Source organism: Setaria viridis, chromosome 1 (genome assembly GCF_005286985.2).
Source record: "Setaria viridis chromosome 1, Setaria_viridis_v4.0, whole genome shotgun sequence".
NCBI lineage: Eukaryota > Viridiplantae > Streptophyta > Magnoliopsida > Poales > Poaceae > Setaria > Setaria viridis.
The window spans coordinates 35,502,510-35,525,827 of record NC_048263.2 but is presented as its reverse complement, the minus strand read 5'-3'; the positions used below and the strand labels follow the sequence as shown (position 1 = coordinate 35,525,827).

The 23,318-nt window shown below is 46.2% G+C and overlaps 5 protein-coding genes and 1 pseudogene across 5 annotated transcripts; 2 read left to right on the top strand and 4 right to left on the bottom strand.

The window, feature by feature from the left end:
* Positions 1-5,171: 5,171 nt before the first annotated feature.
* Positions 5,172-8,337, top strand: LOC117836665 (histidinol-phosphate aminotransferase, chloroplastic). Its single transcript, XM_034716135.2, has 9 exons — positions 5,172-5,471; positions 5,723-5,806; positions 6,026-6,180; positions 6,263-6,360; positions 6,527-6,635; positions 6,731-6,888; positions 7,167-7,309; positions 7,401-7,541; positions 7,805-8,337. Exons 1-9 carry the CDS (start codon positions 5,241-5,243, stop codon positions 7,937-7,939), a joined length of 1,254 nt encoding a protein of 417 aa, XP_034572026.1. The 5' UTR covers positions 5,172-5,240; the 3' UTR covers positions 7,940-8,337.
* Positions 8,338-8,454: 117 nt separating this feature from the next.
* Positions 8,455-8,772, bottom strand: LOC140220095 (formate dehydrogenase 1, mitochondrial-like; the record flags this gene model as incomplete). The annotated part of the gene is made up of 2 exons (XM_072291432.1): positions 8,455-8,573; positions 8,656-8,772. Coding segments are annotated over 2 exons (231 nt in total), but the record flags the coding sequence as incomplete, so codon positions are not given.
* On the bottom strand, positions 8,682-9,690 carry LOC117856294 (formate dehydrogenase 1, mitochondrial-like; annotated as a pseudogene).
* A 923-nt stretch (positions 9,691-10,613) lies between these two features.
* Positions 10,614-12,903, top strand: LOC117842282 (uncharacterized). Its single transcript, XM_034722677.2, has 2 exons — positions 10,614-11,443; positions 12,274-12,903. Exons 1-2 carry the CDS (start codon positions 10,825-10,827, stop codon positions 12,654-12,656), a joined length of 1,002 nt encoding a protein of 333 aa, XP_034578568.1. The 5' UTR covers positions 10,614-10,824; the 3' UTR covers positions 12,657-12,903.
* On the bottom strand, positions 12,852-15,328 carry LOC117842273 (uncharacterized). The gene is made up of 7 exons (XM_034722666.2): positions 15,037-15,328; positions 14,546-14,697; positions 14,332-14,462; positions 14,017-14,186; positions 13,604-13,813; positions 13,390-13,470; positions 12,852-13,300 (listed from the first exon to the last, which is right to left on the bottom strand). The coding sequence occupies exons 1-7, from the start codon at positions 15,072-15,074 to the stop codon at positions 13,072-13,074; spliced, it is 1,011 nt and encodes a 336-aa protein (XP_034578557.1). The 5' UTR covers positions 15,075-15,328; the 3' UTR covers positions 12,852-13,071.
* A 6,929-nt stretch (positions 15,329-22,257) lies between these two features.
* Positions 22,258-22,978, bottom strand: LOC117850930 (histone H2B.5). The gene has a single exon (XM_034732852.2). It carries the CDS (start codon positions 22,883-22,885, stop codon positions 22,421-22,423), a length of 465 nt encoding a protein of 154 aa, XP_034588743.1. The 5' UTR covers positions 22,886-22,978; the 3' UTR covers positions 22,258-22,420.
* Between the last annotated feature and the right edge of the window lie 340 nt (positions 22,979-23,318).

Here is a 23,318-nt window from a genome sequence, read left to right as displayed (position 1 = left end):
CAATCACCTTCAAAGCCTCCTGTTCGTGAAAAAAAAAGCCTTCCAGTTTATGAAAATACGTCGCAAGCATCACATGTCTCTGCGAAATGGGTTTAACAGCTTACCCGCTCGCACACAAATTTCAAAATACATGAAGCATCTTAAATATGTTGGATACATGTCTGCCTAACTTTTGCTGGAGGATGTCATCATTATTCACATCAGCAGAAAGGATTCAGTTGCTCGGAATTTTCACCAGTTGCTTCGTTCTTCCCCATTCTTCAAGAGCCGCCATTCCGTCAAGCCGAGCGTAGTAGGCTGTTGGGACTAGACGAGTGGATAATTTGTAAGTATGATGGAAGCAATCCAATACACAAGGCATAAGCAGAACATAAAGTAGCATTTACTAGTAAAATTCATGGCTGTCATACCAATGTCTATTTCTGGGTAGCGCCGACGATCATGGCTGCATTTGACAATGTCTAGTCGGTCAGAGGTGCCAACTAATAATAGTGGGTTGTAGCAAAGCAATTCAAAAAGGTGCAGTTCAAACTTACATGCTGCAAAGCTTTGAGGCTAGAGACTGAAGTTCACCGGCTGGAAAATTGTTCTCATCATGAACAACGACGTGATAACAGACCAGTTTGGAGAAATTCTACAGTCAACCAATATAATAGCTCAATAACATTTTTTAAGAATAGCCAGCCGTGGATTCAGCAAATTAAAAATCCACTTTACCTTGCCACCAGAATGACGACACCAGAACTTATACCCAGTCAGGTCCGCCCCAGTTCCTATAAAAGAACACCCAGTCACCAAGCTATGTGAAGCGGCATGCATATGCGGATAAGCCCTCAGAAGCTGAAGTAAAGACACTAACCAATTTTGTTGGCCATCCCCATCGTTGCATGAGGCAACACAACCACATATGTGATGCGCGGTTCATGTCCGTCCATGAAATAGGCACAAGCCTTTCAGGGGAAGAAGCACACAACCATCAAAATGAGCTAGCCAAAGCAAATCAGATACAGGAGGGCGAAACACACTGTATTCCTACCTTTTTAATAGCACTCATCTCTTGATGGCAAATGTCGCCAAATTGACCATCCTTTAACCCATTTCTGTGCAAGGTACTGCTGTGTGAGCATATCTGACTCAACTGGACAAAATATGGAAGGAACACAGGTACTTACCTGAAGAAGATTATCTTCTCTACAGTTCTCTTTGTTGTCTTGCTGAAGGAATAAATAAACTCACTGGAAAAAATGAAGGATGTCAGTTCCCCAAATAAACAATGTGGCAATGGGTAGTCACAGAGATTGTATAAAACACAGAATTACGTGATCGTGGAACCAAGCCTAGCAGACAACATTGATGGTCCCTTCATCATGTGAGAGTCGAACAGTATACCGTCTGAATTTTGGCCAGTCCAATGAAGTCGCCACCTACATGGCTAAAAAAAAATGTGATTGCCCACTGGAACGTAGCAAAAACCGAATCAAGGAAATGCTAGCTACTGAAAGAGACATACAGATGAAATATAGTCTGAACCCTCGTCTCCTGGCGTACAACGGAAGACGTCAGCACCAAAAATAAGCATTGGGGCTTCTGACACAAGGGGTAAGGCATTACAACCTGATTAATAAACCCAAAACATGATAATTCTGTAGCAAACAAAAATCACATCGAATAGGGAAGGAGGACCTTAGACTGTATTGCACGTGCGATTCTCTTAAGATGCCCCTTGCTTGGATACATAGCTTCACAAGCACAACAATGGCAGAATGTAATTCCAAGCCTCTTACACACCTCTTCCACTTTGTCTGCAAAACATCAAATACGGCTGTCACCCCAAAAAAAACAGAGAACAAAAAAAAAGCGAATATGACACATCAATAACTTCCATACCGTAAGAATATTTATCCTCTAGCAGAATCACAAGTAGAATCCTAACTGTTCTTCCTTCCTTCCACATTTAGTTGAGTGATCAATGATCTTCCCATGCAGATCCAACAAAGTCCTTTCTATATCAGTAGGGGCTGCCTGGGCCTCCTTTATTGGTGACGGAGTAAATTCCTATCTTGCAGATAATCAAAGTCAGATGTGTCTTGCGTGATTATTAGATTGCCTTATTCAAAGAAAGAATGCAGACTTTACCATTCCGATGGCTACACATGTATCTACAATCCTAGTGACAAAGCGGCGTGACTCTTCTTGACTCAAATACAAAAAATCTGCACATGCCCAGTTTCTGACGATTCCACAACCTTAAAGGGAAAAATTGCAGAGGTTAGAGAATTCTTTCACGGGATATTATGAAGGATAAAGAGTAACATCATCAAGAACCCATTTGTTAAATTATACACTCAAGGATGCTAACCCCTGAGCCAGATATGTCTTTAAGTAGCTCCCATCATGTTTGTCAATGCTTATGGCAAATATTAGCTTCGGACTTTATACCCCTGGTTTTGAACAAAATTTTCCGATTCTGTGGTTCCCATATTGTTTTAAGTTGTGTTAGAAGACTTGTAAATTCACATGACGCATGCAACATTGACATCATTCAAGAGTTAGGAACACAAGCTGTGCAGAGCATATCTCACACAAAGCACCATATGATGCATATTTTGATTGAGCATGCATGACATAAGTTTGATGCAACTCAGAACACCATCGGCAAAATACTTATTCTCACTGCATTATTTGAACATGAGTAAAAAGCCAAACATTATAATAGATCAAATGTATGTGATTCGAGAACAGAGAATCACATTGATTCAACCACAGTATCATGGCACTAATTCAAGTAACAAATTAGCTTATCTATAACAATTTCTTGAGTGAGGCTGAAATGAGTAATCAAATCTCTCTTCTTTGTTACTCACTCACACGAAATACTTTATATTGTTTGTTTTGTCACATGTCAAGTCTATAATTCCATTTAGTTTAAACTTTGAAGCTAGTGAGATGTTGAACTTGTCATTTCATAGCAAACCCCAGGATCCGTCACTGGTCATTGATACAATATATGCAATAATTAATTGACTTGATTCTTAAGAAACAAATGCCATGCCCATGATACTACGCATAAAAATATCCAACAACATGGTAGCTTTGGAGAGAGTGATATGATACAGTGCATTGCGATTAGCCTTAGCGTATTCAAAAGTACTTTTTACGAATATGATTTCGTATCACATAAATGATATATTGAATTAGTATTTGTCAGTTAAAATCTTGTCCTAATGAAAATGCGCCTTATATTTCGGTATGGAGAGAGTACATATTTGTCTGACAAAATAAAGGTACAATAAAGTTTAACAAATCTAACTGAGTACAAAGCTTTTGATACCACGCCAATGTCTAAAACAACTTTCTTTTGTGATTGGAGGTTGTACGGAACAGTAAAAATACCTGCACCACGTCCTCATCCCCAAGGATATCAACTTTCTCCTCACTTGCTAGCTTCCTAATGCGCTCGCGTTCCTCGCGTCGCTCCTCACGAGGTTCATCATGATCTTTTTCTTCTTCCATCCACTGGGGCTGTTCACATACACCATATTTTCCCATGTGCTTCTGTTTGGATCCTTCAGCCACTATCAATTTCTCGTAAAAACAGTCGACTCTTCTGAGGAATCATCTTCCTCATCATTTTCCTTCTCTCAGTCTAAAAAAATATCATCTTCCATCTCATCGTCCGTACTATGGAGTCTGCCTTCCAAGTAAACCCTTGTTTACTTCACCCCCAACTCCCAACTTTGGCACTATGCAAAAAGAAGATTCCGCATCACATCAAACTTGCGGTACATGCATGAGTACTAAATGTAGATGAAATTAAAAACTAATTGCACAGTTTTGTTGTACTTTGCGAGACGAATCTTTTGAGCCTAATTAGTCAATGTTTGGACAATAATTCACAAATACAAACGAAACGCTACAGTGTGCTACAGTGCCGGTACAGTAATGTGGCACTCCCAATTTTAGCAACTAAACAAGGCCTAAAATGAGTCCGAGTCAGAATCTCTTATATCCATATAGAAGTGAGCCATATAGAAGTGAGCCATCATCTTCTCCCATCTCTAACTCGGATTCCTCCTTCTCTAAAAGAATGTAACACACTGCATTCTCTGGAAGGGCAGCAGCAAGCCAGCAAGTTCAGAAGTCAGAACCCAATAGTCCGAGTGAGGGGGACGACGAGGTACCTGGCAAAGCTTTGACGCAGTTTCTTAGTTAAAAGCTTTTTTCTTACCAGGCTTTTCCGCAAAGAATTTTTTGCACGTCCACCCACGGAGATCGAACATGCCTGACCATGCACGAGTGTTTAACGTTGCCGCCGCGTTAGGGTCTTGATGATTGGGTGGAGAATTGGATTCGTTATTTGACGTTGGTATTAAACGAGGTCTTCCCTTCCTTTCTTAAACCTGGGGAAATTTGAACTTCCTTATTTTAATAAGGGTCTGCTTGGTTTCACATGCTTATGCATAAGCAACTTAAAATAAACAAATAAGTTGCTTATGAAACCAATCACTCTTGCTTATGGGGTTGCTTATTATAAGCAAATAAGCAATTCTTGGGTCGCTTACGGGGACTTCCCGATGCACTTTACACCTCTTGCCCTCATTGAATGTCTGGTTGCCCTCCCTCTCTCTCTCAATGATTAGGGGCAAACATGACAATATCCACCTCATTCAATGCTTATAAGCAAGGGTATCCAAACAACTGAAAAAAAATAAGCAACTCCAAATAAGCAACTTTAAATTGTTTATAATAAGCAACTCAAACCAAACATACCGTGTTAGGTCCTGGTGATTGGATCGCGTCACCATCGGCAGTGGCTTGTCAGATATATAGTCAAGCACACACGACTACTCCACGCGATCGATCGATCCAGGCGTCAAGGAAATGAGCGAGGTTCACCGGGAGAAGCGATCGCGTGCGTGCCTCCCAAGCACGCAGCACGCATCGGGAACGCGCGCGCCCGGTGGCCGGTGGCGAGAACGATGAAACGGCCAGGGATTCGACACCGGGGCACGGTCGCACGGAGAAATCCCAGCTCTGCCCTGTCTCCAGCGCCAGCCGTCGATCGGGTCCCTCGATCCGTGCCGGCACGAATCCTAAAGCGCCTCCAAAGCCGTGGGGTCTCCTCCGGCCGGTCCTCACGTGCGCGAGACGGCCCCTGGCCCCTGTCATCTCACTTGGCCCTCTGCGAACCAACTGGCCAGCGAGCGAACTCCTCCCCACTCGGCGGCGCCGCTTCGTTGATGGATTGGGCCACCCGGTTCCGCATCCGGAACCCGTCGCCGGCTGCCGCCTCCCACTTCGCAGGCGAGAGGCGGCGCCCGGGAGGCAGGGCGTCCTTCCGCCCCATGTCGTCGGCGGCTCCGGTGGAGGAGCCGGCGGCGTCCGAGGCGAAGCGGCGGCCGTCCGGTGAATCCTTCATCCGGCGCCACCTCAGGACCCTCGCCCCGTACCAGCCCATCCTGCCCTTCGAGGTATGCATAAGCGCCCCCACTGTTGGATTCCCTTTGTGTTGGGGAGACGCCGGCCTTTTGCTACGCGCGAGGTGCTCGTGGAAATGCCCCGCGGCGAGTTGCTCTGGCCTTTGTTGAGAATGGAATGTAGCGCAGCTCAAATTACTGAGTGCGGCAATGTATTAGTTTTTCAAGCTTACTTTTGATGTTGCTGTGATATGATACTGTGTAGTACTAGTTTTAAGTTTGCTGAAAATGGAAGCTCTTACCAGGTGCTATCTGCTCGGCTTGGGCGTAGACCAGAGGACATAATCAAGCTCGATGCAAATGAGAATCCATATGGTCCACCCCCAGAGGTGAGTTCCACTCTTCAATATAAAGATTAGTCCGATGTAACCTATATACTAGTATTTGAAACACTACTTTCTTAACCATCATAAGTTAGGCTTTGGGAACACGAATCATTTCTAGGAAGGAAACATGAAATTCTATTACTCAAAGCTGTGATGATTCGTGCACAATAATAACAGTTTCTCTTCGCTGTATGTAACTAAAGCGTGACTTCCACTCTGTAGGTGGCTACAGCATTAGGTAGTCTTAAGTTCCCCTATGTGTACCCTGATCCGGAAAGCCGCCACTTGCGTGCTGCTCTTGCTGAAGATTGTGGAATTGAATCTGAATACATACTTGCTGGATGCGGTGCGGATGAACTAATCGATTTAATTATGAGGTTAGCGTCCAGCTCATTTATGTCTCATTTTCTAAAAAAAATATTACCTCACCAGACTATCTCATAAATGGCGCAAATGCAGATGCGTACTTGAACCAGGTGACAAAATTATTGATTGTCCTCCGACATTCACTATGTATGAGTTTGATGCTTCAGTAAATGGTGCACTTGTCATCAAGGGTGGGTAACTAATAGTTCTTTCTTAATTTTTACTTATACTTTTCTAACCTTCCATGATTCCTGAATTTATTGTCGCGTCTGTCCTAAATTAATTCTGTCTTACACTCTATGCAACTTCTGATTCTTCTTCCTTTTTTTGCATGCCATTCACCGTTCTTTGATATAGTTCCAAGGCTTCCTGATTTTTCTCTAGATGTCGATCGTATTGTTGAAGTGGTAAAACAGGATAACCCAAAATGCATATTTCTGACATCCCCAAACAATCCAGACGGAAGGTATATCTTTGTCGTTCATAAGTGGAGCTATTCTATTTGGCTGCTGTCCAAAAAACGATATTTTACTCAATTACTTTTTATTATATTTATTTCAGTGTAATCAACAATGAGGATCTTTTAAAGATACTTGATCTTCCGATACTTGTAGTGCTGGATGAAGCTTATATTGAGTTTTCTAGCCTTCAGACAAGGATGTCATGGGTTAAGAAGCATGATAATTTGATTGTTCTCCGAACATTTAGCAAACGAGCAGGTTTGTGATTTATCTTTTTGTCCTTGTTAGTTAACACGTAAAGATTAATGTATTTGGAGATCTAGGTTTATTGTTTTCTGACCTCACGACACTAGACTTTGATAAGGAAACTGCTAGTCCAACCATTGGTTCTACTTTTTTTTAGCTCATGTCAGCTGCTATGCACCAGTTATGAGTTACTTGCGTTGAACAAAACCATAACAGAAACTTTTGCAGTTTTGCTACAAAATAGATGAAAATAAAGTTAGGAAATGTCTTACAAGTTATTGACGATGCAGGTTTAGCTGGTCTTCGTGTGGGTTATGGAGCATTTCCTCTAAGCATTATCGAGTATTTGTGGCGGGCCAAGCAGCCTTATAATGTTTCTGTCGCAGCAGAAGTTTCAGCATGTGCTGCGTTGCAGAATCCAACCTATTTGGAGGTATCACTTTTACAAAGTCATTCTAATATTCTTTCCATAGTTTGACTTTATCTAACTCAGCGTGCTCCTGTTGAACGTTGTACAATGGAAGAATGTGAAAAATTTACTGTTACAAGAGAGGGAGAGGCTGTTCAATCTTCTAAAAGGGATACCATTCCTGAAACCATTTCCCAGTCATTCTAACTTCATTCTCTGTGAGGTTACATCAGGAAAGGATGCAAAGAAAATAAAGGTTTGTTTTTCTTCTTATTGCACAATCCACGTTTCTATCTTGTTCCATTGAGGTATCAGTCACTTCTATTGTGATTTTGAGGTCAGAAAATGTCAGATATTGGAACCTGAAGATTAGGCATCTCTCATCTCTGTCTCTTTCCAAACCAAGATTGGTCGTCTGCAAAAGAATATCTCTGCTCACATTTTCTAAAAAATGCACAAATGATTGAACAGTATGGATTTGCACATCATTGATGCCTTCTATTAATAACAAAATTTCAGGAAGACCTTGCGAAGATGGGAGTGATGATCCGCCACTATGACAAGAAGGAATTGAAGGGGTATATTCGTATTTCGGTCGGGAAACCTGAGCACACTGATGCACTAATGAAAGGCTTGAATGCACTTCAATTATGAGCACTTGCACGTCATCACTATTAATGGAAGCATTGAAGTACTTGACCCAGTATGCATGTATGCGTCAGGCTGGATGCAGTCTACAAGAGGAGATTTGCATCATTCCAACATCTGTTAAGCCCAAACCAACAAGGGCCGTTTAGTTTTCAACAACCATTTTGTTTAATGAGTCGCAAATGCAGTGATCTTAGCAAGGTTATCGTTCAGAGCAAGGCTGTAAAAGTTGATTTCCTTGTGGTTATTTTCTGGTTTATCGGCTTGTTTGGCTGTTGATAGAGAACTGAAAATTCTGTAGGTAAATAAATGCCAACATAGCCATGCTGTCTTACTTTGGGCAAAGGTTATTGCACATTGCAAGCTTAAACCAGATATATTAAGGAAACCGTTAGATTCATTCATCTCCATGATGGCATCGCGTAAATTGCGTGATTTTATTTATGGTGATTGACATGTATATAGTCGCAGAGAAGGCCGAGGCAGCAGCAGGGTTCCCACCATGCAGCTGTGTCTTGACAGGTGCTCACTGGTACTGGCCGGCGAGCTGGCCTTCCTTGACGATGTAGTTCTGCACCGGGAAATCCTGGCCCTTGAAGTACCTCTCCAGCATGTCCTTCACCCCGGCCGCGTACCTCAGCTGCAACAAATCGTTTGCCATGGGAATGCTTATGGCATCACCAAATCAACGCTCAAGAAGCATAGCATGTTTTGCAGCTGACCTGGCCATCAATGGTGGTGCCGGAGATGTGAGGGGTCATGGCGTTGTTCGACATGTAGCGCCATGGGTGGTCCTTGGGCGCCGGCTGAGGGTGCCAGACATCGCCGCCGTATCCTGATCATCATCAGAAACGCAACAATTTCAAACACCTTTGCCATTGCCAGTATTAAACCAGCTGAAAATGAGCAGCCTGTCGTGGTAGAGCAGCCTGCAGCCGAACGGCTTGAGGCGCCCGATCCGGCCGGCGCCGACGGTCTTGCCCTCCAGGTCGTGCGCCCGGCGGCGGCCTGGCGGTGGACCGGCAGGAAGTTGCGGACGAGGACGAGCACGCGCATGAGCTGGTCCTCGGCCACCGACACCGTGTTGCTGCCGGTGACCTCGGCGACGGTGAGCCCCGCCGCCGCGGCCGCCGCCAGGTCGACGTGGTCCGACCCGATCCCCGCCATGAGGAGCAGCTCCAGGTTCCCCGCGCGCGCGATGCGGCCCGCGGTCACGTACGCCGGGTGGAACAGCGTGGTGATGAGCACGTGCCCGTCCGCGATGTGCTTCTCCAGCTCTGCAGGCGCCAGAACCATAACCACGTGTCATGCGTGTAATGTGACGTGGCGTTCTGCACAGCGATTCATATGAAGAAGGAACGAACGCCTGAAGTAACTAACTGGAGAGGGAGGTGGTCACCGGAGTTGGGCCCGTCCTTGTCGTCGGTGACGACGTACTGGTGGCCCTGGGACTCGAGCCAGCCGCGGATGCCGAGGGCGTTCTCGGCGCAGTCGACGAAGTTGGGGTTCCGGTCGGCGTACTCGCCGCCCTTGTAGAACACGCCACGATCTTCTTGCTGCCGGCGGACGACGCCTAGTGGTGGTACACAATCGAAACAGAGTAAACGTTAGGAAAAACTCATCGTCACGTACGGTGACCCAAACGATACGATTGCAAAGGCGTCGCTTACGTGAAGGCTCCTCCCGGGCGGTGCGTTGCGCAGGACGTGCGGCCCCAGGGCCGAGGCCACCTGCCGCGCCGCTCCCCTCATGGCCATGGATGGCAAGCGGCGGAAGTGTCACCGGTGCTGGAAGGACTAGCGCTGGAGCTAGCTCAGCTGTTCTGTGCTCACTGCCACTGCTACTATACGGATGTAGATGCGAGCGTGTGGGACTCTGGGTTTAGTGTGGAGGAACCGGCTGGTATATATGCAGCTCGCGCGGCAGTGCGGCCGTCGCATCGGTGAGGCGGCGGCGAAGGGCGCGAGGGTGGGAGTGGGACGGGTGAAACTGTGTCCCCGGCTAGCGCGGGTGCACGGGGGAGGTCGCTCTCGCGCGCGCTCGTGGTGTGCGACTTGTGTCACGTCCTGCAGCCGCGCGCGGTGGCGCAGCCGGTGATCATTTCGTTTGCCAACTTTATGTCACTGTTAGGATCGATAAGGGCCACGATTTCTTAAACCAGCATCAAAGAAATCTTACCAATTGAGCTATGCTAATTTCGCGAATGCCGATGTAAATTGAAGCAAACAAGTTAAAGCGCTATCATGTCATGAAGGTTTGAAAATTGCTGCAGAATAACATGTGATCTTTGAACCTCTTTAACATCTAAAGAAGATGGCAGATATCTAATATGCTCATAATAAATAAGATTCATGCTTGCATTCAGTTAATCTCGGAGGTGAAATGACTTATAATTTGGAAAGGAGGAAATACAATGCATGATTTAGTCCAATTAAAAAGGAGAACGGCACATTGTGCTGTACGGAGAGGTGATGCTCCATCTTGTGCTGTATGGAGTAAGTGAACGTACTTCCTCGATTGATTAATACTCTCGTCTCACTTAAAGAAAAGGAATTGCTATTTTCGTTCACTAACTGGTACCAGTAGTAGCCTAAAACAGGCAAAAAAGCATTCGATCCTTTCCGTGGCCTCGCGAGGCGAAGACACTACACGCGGCCTCCTGTGCCCATATTCCATCCTTCCTCGGCATGGCGCTTCATCAAAAGGCAAAGTTTATTCCCGCGAACCCTCTTCCAAATCTCCCCAAAAAACCATTGCCTTCGCCGCTTCGCACCAACAGTGATGGCAATATCGATGCATGATCCATCGATTTTATCCCTTATAGGACCCGGCGAAACATTGTTATTACAAAAAGCCCCCTCCCCGGCATCAGCAGCTGCAGCTCCTCCGGGATGCGCATGCCGCGGCTGCCCCTCCTCCTCAAGATAGCCGCGGCGGCGGCCGCCGGGGCGCTGGCGCTCATTGTCGCGGCGCGCCTCCGCCGAGAGGACGCCGTGGCGTCCCTCCGCAGGGAGATCCGCGAGTGCGTCTCGGCCCTCGTCGAGGAGGGCGACGGCGACGGCGGCGGGGGCGGGGGCGGGGGCGCCAAGGAGGTCGCCTCGTCGCCGGCGCCGTCCGTGCTGATCACGGGGTTCCGGGCCCACGGCAAGAGCTCGCTGGTCAACACGGCGTGCCGCGCGCTGGCGGCCGAGGACGGCCCGCTGCTGCTGCGCGCGGAGGCCTCGCCGCCCGGCGGGGGGACCGACGGGCCCAGGCGGCGGCGGAGGGTCAAGGCCGTGGTTGCCGGGGCCGACGGCGACGGCGCGGGGGACGGCGACAACGTGGTGGACCTGCTTGACGCGCCGCCGCTCCCCGAGGCGGCGAGGCTCTCCAGGGATGACATCGATGCCGCGATCATTGGGGGGAACCCGGAGTGCGTGGTGCTCGTGCTGCGCTGCGACGCGCCCGCCAAGGAGCGGAACGCCGCCATCAGGCGCCTCCCGGAGATCTCTGCTGCCGTCAGGAACAAAGGTCAGTCAGCTTCCAGAAGGTTCTGGAACTTCTCGTGGGCTTTGCATCGCAGTATTTATACTGAGCCGTCTCCTAGAGAGGCCCAACCCATACAGGGAGAGTAGAAACGTCAACGACATTGGACCTGGATTTTCTGCAGAAAAAAAGAAATGGAACCATATGGATTAGTAATCGTCATTTTGCTATCGATTTAGGGGCTGTTTGGATACGAGGTGCTAAGCTTTAAGAGGGTCACATCGGATGTTCGGACGCTAATTAGGAGAACTAAACATGAGCTAATTATAAAAATAACTGCAGAACCCCTATACTAATTCGCGAGACGAATCTATTAAGATTAATTAATCCATCATTAGCAAATGGTCACTGTAGCACCACATTGTCAAATCATGGACTAATTAGGCTTAATAGATTCGTCTCGCGAATTAGACTCCATCTGTGCAATTAGTTTTGTAATTAGACTATATTTAATACTCCTAATTAGTATCAAATATCCGATGTGACAGGTACTAAAGTTTAGAAGTTTAGGAGGGTGTATCAAACACCCCCCTTAAAAGGATTTGTGTAGGGAGGAGGCTGTTAAATTTCCCTGTTCAAGTGTCCTTTTGCTTATAGATCCCAAGCTTTAAAAATCAGCTTATAGTGAGTCTTGCAAGTAACATTGGCCCTGTTTGTTTCTTTAATTTCTTTCACACAAAGAGAAAATTGATCTGCCTTCGCAGAAAAGAAAGTGAAGATTTCCCACCGATGAGATTTTTACTTAACACTTTAACATGTGCTTTTTAAATCTTGTCTCAAGGCTGGCTCTAATTGTCCCTAACATCTATTAACAGGGCTTAATTTGATCGTTGTATTGACTTTTAAGAAGGCCATGAGATCAATTAGGCAGGCTGAAGAGCTACTACGGGAGGTTTCGTTCAGGGCCCGAACTGATTGTGTTTACTTCATCGAGAACTACACCTGGAGCAACAATGGGCCCAACCTCCACCATCCACCTGTCATCAAGAATGACTTTGAGACACATTTCACGGTGCTGACAATCATTCGACAGTGTCTTGAGTTCATCAAGCTAAATAGGAGCCAATCCAAGGACAAGGGTGACAAGCAGGCAAAACCGGACGAGCCCAAACCTAAGAATCCACCCGCAGAAGCTAAGCAATGCCGGAAATTCAATGACTCCAGTGTAAGGCTCTTCTTCAACAGCTCAGAAACTTGAATCTTCATTTCGCACAGGTATGGTCTACTGCAGGCTAATGTAGATATACTTGTATAGCACTGAGATAGTCTGACACGCTGCACAGAATGTACAATCGTCCATTCGTTACATGTAGATAAATGTCCTTTTTATCTGCCTTTGGCGTATAGTTGATGTACTTCTGGTTTTCTCATTTTCTGGATTCATAAAGCAAGGTAAAAAAACCCTCTTGCCATATAATATCATTAAGATAATATCACTTCTTACAGCTCTAAATCACCAATATTTATATGAAAGCGTTACATGTATATATGTTATAATTAACCCCAGTATAGTCAAGCCGCAAGCTATTTGTACATCTAAAATTATTGCCGTAGACGGAATATGAATGGACCAACAATGTTGGCCTGCCTTATTCGCTTTATAGCCGATCAATTTAGTAATCCAGGCACCAGCAATAATAGTCTGATGCTGAAAGTGCCAGCAGTTCTTCTGGGCTCATCCTCTCCAGTTCTCTCTGCCTCCAGGCTGGGTAGTTGTTCTGGGCCTCACCTGAACCGGAGTTATAATCTCTCGGGTGAGCCTGTGATCTCATCCTGATGTACAGCCTCATTGCTGCCACACAGTCCTCATAGGGATCCTGAATGCCTGTTTGAATATCATACCTACAATAAGATGCAAAAACAATCTATTTAGCATTACGGAGATACTAAGTAGTAGGCTGATTGTTTAGAATAGCCTGCTAGTGACATACCCAAGATATGCTTGTGTAAGATACTTCAGGGAGTTACTCAGTTTGCTAGTCTTCAACAGAGGCGGGTATTTTGCAGTGTCCCTGCACATGCGTCAATGTTAGAAACCGTAGCAACTTTGACTCTGGATTCCTAAACCATAGCTAGGTAAGCAAGATCTATATATGTTAGAAAGCAGATAGACTACAACCCACTTAGTTATCTAGTTCTCCTCACCTGATCATGAATGCGGGGTACTCCAACCCTAGGCGCTCAAGATCATGTTCCAGGCCATGGCCAACCAGGATCTTTGCCCTTCCATAACTCCTTGGGCGTAACTTCCACAGCGGCTCCCCGTTGCACAAGATCTCCTGGATCCTCCTCTGTGCAACCTTCAGTGGCATTGCGTCCCTCAAGTACTCTGGCCTTACCCCAGTTACTTCATACCTGAACACACAAATAATCAGCTCGTCTCATTTTAGAAAGTGGTCCATGCAAATCTCCTGTCCAGTTTCCAGCATAGTGTCCACTCAATGATCGCTAATGCTTTCTTTCTGGTTTTTTTCGCTGGTTTGATAATTTCTCTTGTACCATCTATTACAAATGGGAGACTACTGGTATGCAGGAAAAGTAATGGAATGAAATGTTACCTGTAGTTGGTGACTGGAGCTGTAGGTTTGACATAGGTCTGGAAGATGATATTCTCGTCTTCTCCAATGAGGCACACCCTTGCACAAAGGTCCACTGAGCCGTCACTCCCTCCTCCAACCATTTTACAAGCCAGAGCAACCGCACGGCCAGTTATGCCACCCCTGGGCATCTGGGACCAGATGGAAAGGAAGAAAAATGTTAGAATCTAGCATCAACCAAAGTCACAACAAAGGGATGTCTATGCATCTGAGTTCTGAAATGAACTGAATATATGGTAATATGAATGAATAGAGTAGAAATCAGTAAATCATTACCGGAGCAGCACGAGTGTATTGGCAGGCTGCACGGTGGTATCTGACGGCGGCGTTGCTGTCGAAGATGTTGAGGCAGATGCTGCAGCCGCGGACGCTGAAAACCCGCGCGCACTCCACCTTGGGCAATGGCCCTAAAGATTGAGAAGAGGCAGCGTCAGAAACCACGATCGTTCAGCTGTGAGCTGCTGTCCTTGGTTCTCAGTTTTCTGCGTACCGATCAGATGCTCCCTGAGCGACTCGAAGGAGCGGCAGTGCTTGCCGCAGACGCCGCACCTGGGCTCGTGCACCGAGTGGTAGTTCACCTTCATGTGCTCCACCAGGTGCTCCATCCTGTTGTACTGCCTGTAGCAGGCCGCGCATTTGTTCCTGATCATGGGAGACATACATGCACATGCTTCAGTTACTTTGATGCATAGATTAATCTAGCTACACTTCCAGATTACTCGGAGCAGCGGCTTGTATAGTTCTGCAACCGCAATCTGGCTGGTTTCACGTGGTTACAGTAAATATAATGGATATGTTTCAAGCCTTAGATTGACTTAGATTGATTGTTGAGGTGCCTTGATGGTTTCTGCATATATGCCTACATCTCTATAAGGGTTAGGTGCAGTGTGGGATGAACTTGAGCCTGGAGTGCATGTTCATCGAAGCGCGCATATCAATGCTGAAAGCTGAAAGAAAGAATAGCATCTCTTATCATCTTACCTCAAGGTCTCCGAGGACTCCCTCCTGCCCATCATCATTCTCAGATTCCAACACTTGGGTCAAAGGTCCCTGAGAAGAGATCGAGCTCGAGGCTGGCGAGGATGGGCGACGCTGGCCGGGAGACTATTTATAGGCAATGCAGAGGGATAGAACCTTCACGAGGGAAGACCCACAGCCTTTTCCTTCAAAAAAAAAAGACCACAGCCTTGGCATTCTGGAAAATAAAAGTTGCAGTTATCCTAAGTGCCCAGGATCTCCCTTTTCTGAGCATGTTAAGTACATAGTACTATAGTACCTTAACACTTTCAGTCCTTCTCTTTTAGGACGATGGTCTGAGAGAAAGTACACATGTTTAGTACCTAGTGAGCAGCAGCATTTGCACTATCAAAAAGTTTTTTACATGCTGCAGTATCGAAAGTCCTAGGCAGTTAGCAAAGAAGACTTGCTGTTCTGTCTTCTCAATAAGTAGATTTGTTTTTCGTCTTCATTTTCTCTCGTGAATCCACGCGACAGGAGCACGGGCCTTTGGAAACAAAAGACTGCTGTTAGCTGTACAAAACATCCAAACACCTGTGGAATTACCACTTTGTCATTAGCCAGCTTAGGTAGTTGCTGAAATACTTTCCGAAGTTCTGCTCATAAACACTCATTTCCTCTATATATCTTAATCTTTCAGACGCAGGAATAAAGATATCCCAGTCGTTGCATCAACGTAACCAAGGATTCACAAAGCTGTTCCTCTATCTTAGTTGAGTGGCAGTGCTCGTGCCTTCTTCTAAAACAAAGGTTGGTTGGAGAAGTACTCCAGATTTTTCTCTTCGAATCAGTTGATAGTTCACTACCGAGAGCTACGTACCCGCTAGCTTGTCCAACAGTGCCGACCTGACGACCTTATTGGTCCATCGGATGCTCATTGCTCTGACCTGAAGAACGCTATCAGATAGGCCATTTAACATGGTCGTCGCTTTTCGGTCAAGATCACACGCACAGTCCTGCCGGCCCGTCCTCTAAATGTCTAAACTCACCATGCGTAAACTTGGGATCGATCGAGAGCTCTACCAAACAGACCCTTGCAAGCAACTTACCCGCGTTGCTTGCAAGCAACGCGGGCTGAGATCCTGCGTCCGTGGAGGCTGGAGCTCGCTCCCAATCCCAGCACCTTGCTGTCCACTAGCTGCTTCCGCTGACCACACCAAACGGAAGAAGCTAGCTCACGTAGACAACTGGCCAGTACAGCGATGGCCCACATGTCGGTCTCCCTGTGTGCAGCAGCCGCGCGCACAGGTTCACCACGAACGTGGAATTAAAGCGGCGACGACCGTTCATGCATATGAGAGGAGGATCGGGGCCGTACGTGCATGCGAGAAAGCACAGGGGTGACGGGCATTCTCCTGCCGCCGGGGCTAGAGGGTTCGCTTCGTTCTCAGCTGCTGGGAGGGATCGGAGGGACGGTCATGGGCGAGAAAGGAGGAGATTCCCGGTCAAAAAGACGGCCGTGGAAAGGCGGGTGGGCGACGGCGACGCCTGCATCTCTCTCCCCGGCCGGGATGGCTAAAGATATGGTGCTCCATCTCTCGTCGAGAGGGGGAAGACGGTAGCGGAGCCGGAGAGGAGCTGAGCCCTAGTCAAAGGAAAACCCGGGGCGACGGCGACGGCGCCGGATTCCCTGCACGCCCCGGCGTCTAGCCGATCGGGCTCGAGCCCGCGACCGGCGCCGGCCCCGCGCGGCATCAGGATCAATATCTCCAATTCTTCTGTCTCCTGCGCGCCGTCCCCGCTGCATGCTGCTCCTAGCGTCCTCCATCGCGCTGCACTGCCGCTGCTTTGCAAATGATAGGCCGGTAGGACCCATGGCTGCTGGCTCCTTTACAGCATGGCAAGTGTCAATGTAAAAGAAGCTCAATCACGCTGGCTTTACGCCTTGTGTCGCGATGACCAGAGCGTCTCCACACCTTTTCTCAGGCCTTTGGGCAGGGGCGAAGCTAGCATCAAGATGAAGGTCGTGCACAAATAATCAAGCAACTAATGCACGAAATTTCCTTCTGTTATATGGTGAAAATCAGTCAAGTTACTAAAAAAAAATTATTCACCCTAGTGCATGTGCACCATGGTAGCATAACGTGGCGTCGTGCCCTCGCCCTCGCCATAGATCAGCGGCCTAATGCGTCACATTCCCATGCTTGCTTCCAAACTAATACGTTCCCAGCGGCCTAATACAATCCACTAGGCTTTCTGGGCTACCAAAGATCTAACATAATAACCAAAGCTTTGGTGACAAACCTATCATCTAAATTCCATCTCTTACACCACTTGCAAATGAGTAAGCAAGCTCCTCGAGGCCCATCTATTAGTCTATATCGGGTGTAGCAGATCCCTGGTAGCTGGCATCACAATCTGCATAACCTTACCAATGCGCCCCACCTGCTGATCAAAGTGTACTTCAGCCACTAGTAGTGCCTTGTGCTTTTGCTCCTCACTCAATTTTTTTGTTATCGAATTCTTTCGTAGGAGACGTTTCTTTTGATGCCCGCACATTGCACGTATTTACCTATTCAGTTACAAGTATCATATACTATATGGTCATCTATAGACTACACGAAACCTAACTTCTCTAATTATTTACATGTAAGCTTGTCTCTTACTATACAAATCTTTGCATATGTGTGATGAATATGGTGATAATTTTATCGTTTTGAACTATGGACTAGCTCTTAGACAAGGGCTAGCATTACTCTCTCTTTACTCAGTGTCTATGATGTATTTAATTAAAATAACATAGGATAGTTACAAGTATTCCTACTATTCTTTACTCAGATTCCTTAACAACTTTAGCAATAGAATTGGGTGCAGTGGTTCTCTCTCACACAACTGCATTACATGAAATTAGTTGCGGTTGATGCATAAGATTCAATATACACAGTTCTAGAACTAATTTTTCATGCTTTCACGTGGTTGCATCCACTTGGTTAATAAAGCTTCCCCTATTTAAAGACGTATTAGAAAAACAAAGTAATAGTCGTCATAGGCTTTTTGAACATATATAGGATGAAGTCAATGGAAGGGAGTGTTTGATTATGACAATAATGGTCACATTTACTAAAATTCTGGTTCATATAATTCGAGATTTGACAGATAAAAAGGTGCATTCTGATTTTTTTTTCCTGTTCTGTGGTGGCAGTTGGGGGAAAATAGAGCTGGCAGAGGAAGAATTGAACAATGGGGAAAAAATGCAGTGCACACCATCAATTGAAGTTTGCTCTCTTTTGGAACTTGTTTTGCAAAAGGAAAAAAACACTCTTTTGATTCTTTTTGGGATTGTGACCCAACAATAGCTTACAGGATAGCTTAAGATATTGGACTACAGTGGAATCCTGTGGTAGTTATATGTTCCTGATTTTATGAGAGAACTCAGTGAACATTATCTCAAATTCTCTCTTTTCTGGAAGATAAAAAGAAGCACTGTAGGAAGTGATGCTCGATCGCAACACTTTCTTAGCCCTAACTTTTGAAAAAGACCAAATTTGTCACAACATGCCGCGCTCTAGATGCATGAACTAGAGAAATCTTGCAGGAATAGGCACAAAATGTATATGAATTTTCTAAAGTAAAGTGCATTGCCGGATCTTAAACTCGTCCGACTATGTGCCTATGTCATTTAGGTTAATGTACTCTCGAACTCCAAAGAGAGTTTCTTATAAAGTGAATTTCATCTTAGTGTATGTAGAAAGTTATGATGAGTGACCGAGAGTATAGGGATATAAAATTCTAAATGACACCTGAGACCTTTTTTTTGGGTGGGTGGGTGTGTGTGTGTGGGGGGGGGGGGGGGGGGGGGGGGGGCAGATTTGCAATTTGAGGGTACATTGACGTAGGTGAAATAGTCAGACAAATTTAAATTCCAGCCTTGCGCTTTACCCAATTTTCTATAAAAAAAGGAAACCTTTCTATGTTAATTTAATAAATATTTCAATCCTAAGAAGCGAGCTATTTGATCTTATGTTAGTATGTGATCAGGTGACTAATGCAATGTGCGTCTTATCGTGGTGACACGTGGGACTAGTCCTGTTGCACTGTAGCATTCAACGATCCAATGCATTATGTAGGCCAACTTTTTTTTAACGGAATATGTAGGCCAACTTTGAGGTTATTCCTTGTAAAGCTGTGGAGATTCATACTCAAGCTACCAGATATGCAAAGGGAGGGTGAATGAGATTCCCTCGGTCGCTACACCCTTCACCTTAGGAGTGATGCTTTACTTATCATGTTCGGGCCTCATAGTGACTAGTACCTTTACAATTCTGGTCGAATCATTGTGCGATTTGGCGAATCTGATGATATGGAGATAATGCAGCCGTGCTCTTGACTTCGTTATTAAATAAATATATACTAGTCTGAAAATTTATCTATATGTAACTGGCCCATCAACCCATGCATCTACACGTGCTAGCTAACAATATTTAAAAAAATACTTAATGAGTAATGTATAGTCATGGAATGTTCTTTTTTTTTTTGCACAATTGGAAGACCCGTGCTGTGCTGAGTCGGTCCTAAATAAGTCCAAGAAAATACAGTCACCCGTGATGAGTCTTGAACCTGGATGGATAGGTTTCACCACAACAAATTTAACCACTTGAGCTCACTCAGTTTGCCCTCATGTCTATGGTTTATGATTTTAGAGGTGATCAATGTATCTGCATGATCACGTGCCTTACTATATTCTCCACCGAATCAGAATCTTGCGCACGGTTATTTTTTCTTAGCTTTTTTCTCATGTTCGCCATATCTATTATATGGATATCAGTCCATCGTATAATATTTTTATTTAGTCTGGTCTCCATACTCCCCCAAATGATTGAGAGAGACGTTTTTCTATATAAAGAAAAGCATGGAGAGCAAACCAAGACAGGGACATTTTATTAGTCTTGTTACAAAGGTACATGTGGACAATTCGCAAATAGGTATTTGGTTTATTTGTGTTAGTTTTCCCAACGGAAGCTGTGGGTCATTTAGAAGTACACATTATTGGTACTTTGTTTGATTCTTGTATGATGGCAAATGTGGATAATAATTTAGAGAAAGATTAAATTCGATGGCTATTTTTTTAGTGATGCTAGGGTCCATAAATGATCGTTGGATATTTTGCTTTTTATGAGAATTTATAGGATTTTCCCTTCTTTTAGGATTTCTCATCTAAGAAAATGCTGAAGCTCTAAATAATCCACCAATTCATATTTGGTAATTCAAATATGTGATTTTTTATCACCTACAACGACAATTGCAACCTTGGTTTTACACCTATCTACATTACATATAATGAATTATCACTTCCTAAAACAACTAGACCTGTCATGTGTCGTCATCTAATATGTTTACTATAACGCAAAATTTGAATTGAGATGGAGTGTATTATAAATTTCGTCATTGAGGGTCCGCTAGATGTGCTAGCCCCATGGAGCACATGCATGTGTTGCTGAGGGGGGGAAAAGGGCGGTCAATGGGGCATCGGACCCGGCCGTTTTTCTTGCATCAGATGCTTCCGTCTCTGTCCGGCGCTGAAAACATGCCGTGCAGCATATGCATGGATATCCAAACAAAACAAAAAGGCTGACGGATCCGGTTGATAGTGCTGTGCGCTGTTGAGATAAGAGTGTGCTACATGAACTTCAACACAGACACCTACATCTGTTCGGCTGGACTTATAAGCCGGCTGAAAAGCTGAAATGGTTGATTTGTTGTGAGAGAAAAATATTATTTGGTGGCTGATAAGTCGTCTGATAAGCTGAAGCGAACATGCCGGTTTAAAGGAAAAAAGAAGAAGAAGAAGAGAAAGGAAAGGGCACAGTACAGCGTACAGCCATTTGACAGAGCCCATCTGGCGCCTAAGCAAATCTAAGCAGCGATGCCAGGCGGCAGGAACGAACCAGCCTTCCGGTTAAAATCAAATAGTAGCTTGGGCGCTTGGCTGTTGTTTTCGTAGGAAGTCTACTGGGCTTGGCTATGAACAGTGACGAAACCCCTGGACCCGCTCTGGCTTGGCTCCTGAGTCCTGAGGCCAAAAGAAGCCAAAAGCCATGCACCGCCGCTCCACTTCCCCGTACTGCACGACGGCGACATGTCACCCAGCTTGGGGTTTCTTCCTTCTGACAGGTCGGGATGACATGAGAACGCCCTCGAGCCTCGAATAATAGTTACTGCCTGTACATAGTTTTGTTCACTTGTCTTTTTGCTAGCGGACAGGGTCGGCTTTTGTTTCACAATACAAGCGAGAGGGCGTTCTGACTTTTTTTTTTCTTCTCTTTGTTTGTTTCCCCGCGCCACTCGGCCGGTGACCCCGCTTTCTTGAAAGGCCGGTGACCCGCTTAGGCGCTCTGTCTGCCATGTGGGCTGTCCTTGGCGTTTCTTGCCCTTTTTCGGCTGCGAATGGGCCTGCGCCTGTCGGCGTCGTATTGTTGGGTCGGGAAGTATCTTGGTGGGCCGGTTAAATCGACTTCACACAGACTCACTCCTCTCTCTGCTTGCTTGGCTCTCCTTTTAGTTTGGTTTGGTGGGCTGGTGGTGATCTACAGACTACAGGTGGTGGTGGTGTTGCTGCTGTTCCGTCTCCACCTCGATTTCATTCGTGTCGTCTCCATGCTCTGTCGTGCCGGGATTGACGACGGCTCGTCGGCTACAGCGCGTCCAGTGCAAAAAAATGAATTCCCACCCTTCTTCGGCTTGGACTGTCCTTTGTATTTTGTTGAGGAAAGCCGCGGCCTTCTAAACCCGAAAAAAACATTAGGACGACCTCTGCGGCCTGCTTTGGTTTAGTTGCTGGAAATTTTGAAGAGGCGCCAAAAACAGGTCTGACTCCCCATTCCCAAACCCCGCCCAAAATATTTCGCGACCAAAAGCTTTTTCCCTCTCCCAAAATTCAAATCCACACCGACTACACTGCCTACTTTCAAGTTTCAGTTCGCTCTAAGATTTTTTAACAGAGCTAGAACGCAACAACAGGTTCATCATGCAAGAAGCTGGAATTTGGAAGAGGGAACATTGGACTCGAAAACTCAAAACCCATACTCTAGTACCATAGTTCAGAAAGGGGAAATCAAATTGACAACACCTACAAATCGGAACCACAAACTGCTGAGAGTTGTATACTGCCAAACATATCTAAAACAAGAATTAAAGCTTGTAAATTACTATATCACGAATCACAAAACAAGCATAATATGATTATGATTCAGATAACAATAGCCTTCCATTTCCACCATGACAATTCATACAATTCAAAAGCCACCGCAACAGTTCACTACACCACACCAGCCAAGTCTCTGAACTACAACTACTAGCAGGAGACGAAGCACATCACAGCTATCCTCAAACGAGCCTATCATCATATAACCTAAGACGAGGTGAACTTGGTCACGGCCTTGGTGCCCTCCGAGACGGCGTGCTTGGCGAGCTCCCCGGGGAGGACGAGGCGCACCGAGGTCTGGATCTCGCGGGAGGTGATGGTGGGCTTCTTGTTGTAGCGGGCGAGCTTGGCGGCCTCCGCGGCGAGCTTCTCGAAGATGTCGTTGATGAAGGAGTTCATGATGGACATGGCCTTGGAGGAGATGCCGATGTCGGGGTGCACCTGCTTGAGGACCTTGAAGATGTAGATCTTGTAGGTCTCCACGCTCTTCTTGGCCTTCTTCTTGCCCTTCTTGTCGCCGCCCTCCTTGCCGGCGGACTTGCCCGCCGGAAGCCGCTTCTCCGCCTTGGGCTTCTTGCCCGCGGGGGCCTTCTCCGCTGGCGCAGCCTTCTCCGCGGGCTCCTCCTCAGCGGGCTTCTTGGCCGCCGGCTTCTTCTCCGCCTTGGGCGCCATCGATTCTGCTCGGATTCTCTCGGTGCTGGGAAACGAGGGTTTGCTTTGTTGGAATGCGAGGATGCGCTGGGAAGGAAGATTTGTGGGGGAGAAGATGGGGACGGGGGCGGTTGCTTTATAGAGGAAAGCGGTGCATGCTGATTGGTTGATGGGTGGATGCCGCGGATCGCTGGCGTGGAGGAGCGCGAGGCGTTGCTGGCTTTTAGCCTGGACGGCTCAGATGCGTTTGAGACCGGGATCGTTGACGTGGCGAAAGCGTGGGCGGGAGGAGACGGAGGGAAAGTGGTTTCGGCGGGCGCTTTCGTGACGCGGGAGTGGACCCATAGGTCATAGACAGGTGAGGTGGAATTTCCGTTGCTGGGCCGGACGCGGGAGCTTGATGGCAAGCATTGAAATTGACGAATATTTTAATATTTATTATACCGAAATTTAA